This window comes from Carlito syrichta, unplaced genomic scaffold (assembly GCF_000164805.1).
Source record: "Carlito syrichta isolate Samal-C Ts95f unplaced genomic scaffold, Tarsius_syrichta-2.0.1 Scaffold95898, whole genome shotgun sequence".
Lineage (NCBI taxonomy): Eukaryota > Metazoa > Chordata > Mammalia > Primates > Tarsiidae > Carlito > Carlito syrichta.
The window spans coordinates 11,064-12,972 of record NW_007039994.1 but is presented as its reverse complement, the minus strand read 5'-3'; the positions used below and the strand labels follow the sequence as shown (position 1 = coordinate 12,972).

At 38.2% G+C, this 1,909-nt stretch overlaps 1 protein-coding gene across 1 annotated transcript; it reads right to left on the bottom strand.

Moving 5' to 3' along the window:
• Window positions 1-4: 4 nt before the first annotated feature.
• On the bottom strand, window positions 5-523 carry LOC103264696 (ADP-ribosylation factor-like protein 4A; the record flags this gene model as incomplete). The annotated part of the gene is made up of 1 exon (XM_008062414.1): window positions 5-523. A coding segment is annotated over exon 1 (420 nt), but the record flags the coding sequence as incomplete, so codon positions are not given.
• Between the last annotated feature and the right edge of the window lie 1,386 nt (window positions 524-1,909).

Here is a 1,909-nt window from a genome sequence, read left to right as displayed (position 1 = left end):
ATGAGTTCCTCAAGTCTTGTTTGTTAGCAACGATCAGTACGGGGACTCCTTGATTTTCTGATATCCTCGTTATCTTATGAAGTTCGGTTTTGGCTTCTTCCATCCTTTCAACATCAACAGAGTCCACAACAAACACAATGCCATCTGTGCATCTGGTGTATGACTTCCAGAGCGGTCTTAATTTCTCCTGACCACCTACATCCCAGAAGTGAAAAGTGACTGTTTTGGAATTTCCCAAGGTTACCTTAATTTTCTCCGTGTTAAATCCTTTGGTGGGTACGGTATTGACAAACTCATTGAACTGCAGCCTGTATAAGACGGTCGTCTTTCCAGCACAGTCCAAACCCAGAATCACGATGTGGAAGGACTGAAATGAAGGCAGGCTGGACAGGATAGACGTCTGGTCTGACAGTCCATTCCCCATTTCCAGCTGCGAGTAAGGGTCCCAAGTGGAAACGCTGTTCTGATTGCTTTAGAACTTCTCTTCTCTGCGGATCCAGCTACAAGACGAGCTGGCCGTCCGTCCCTCGGTCTCAGCCGCCCGGGAGTCACCACGACAGCTGTCCGGGGGCACTCGGGCGGGAGCAGGGCCGAAACGCCGCCGCCGGGGCCGCCGGGCGGGCGCCACGCACAAAACCATTTTTAAAGAAAACCAAAAGTGTGTTATAGAGTTATGTTTTTCTGCTTGTGATTTAAAGTTGAGCTTTGTTGATTCTGACATCATTTTGAATTTAATAGTCATTGAAAAGAAGAAATACCTAGGAATAAATATAAGTGGATGTAACCAATTTTAATAAAATGAATTTTTCCAGATTACTGCAAAGTATCTACTATAAAGTCATATTAATATTTATAAAACATTTCCCTCATAATAAACATTATACACATGTTTATTTATTTATAAATATACAATATTTCTATATTTATAAAACTAAACATATTTATACGTATTTATAAATATAAGTACATTTAAATAGGAGCATTATATATTATAGATATATACACTATACATTTAAGATATAATATATATTTGTTAATACAGTTTACCTTGAATACAATTAATATTAAATATCTTCTATCTTAAATCAAACTGGTTTTTTACAAAATAATTCTTTTTTTTTTTTATTCAGAGTCTCACTGTGTCACCCAGGCTGGAGTGCAGTTGCACGCTGCTCAAAGTCATTGCAGCCTCGACCTGCTGGGCTCAGGCGATCCTTCCGCCTCAGTCTTCCAGACAGCTGGAACCACAGGCATGCACCATCACACCTGGCTAATTTTTTGATTTATTGTAGAGACGAGGTTTTGCTATGTTGCTCAGGCTGGTCTTGAACCCCTGAGCTCAAGCAATCCTCTCGCCTCCACCTCCCAAAGTGCTGAGATCACACACTTGAGCCACAGTGCCGGCTGTACAAAATAATTCTGGCGGAAAAATAAATAATGGAGAGAAATATAGCATGTACATAGAACTTCTAACTTTACTTGTGTTGAGGACTTTTTAGACAACTTCTTCAATATAATTCAAAAACAGCATATCTTGATTTGCTATATTGTCTTTCTGTTATGTCATATCTCTTTATGTTTTTTCTTTAAAAACAAAAACTTTAGAAGACACATAAGGTTTTAAATTTTTTCTTTTGAATTTTCATGAAAAGGAAAAATTTTAAATGCATGTAAGTGATAAATTAACGCAATAAGACCTCGTTCTTGGATTTAGTGCTGACATGGTCTGTTAGCACTTTCTGTAGAGTCATTTTTGTGCATTTTTAATTGTGGAATTTCTTGAACTTTCTTTCTAGTTCTTGCTACCAACTGGATAGCCTTCATATTGCTTAGTCTGTCTATATAAAGTGGGGTTCAAGTGGGTGAGAAAATCTCTTCAGAATTTCTTAACAAAGCAGAAGTAGTACAG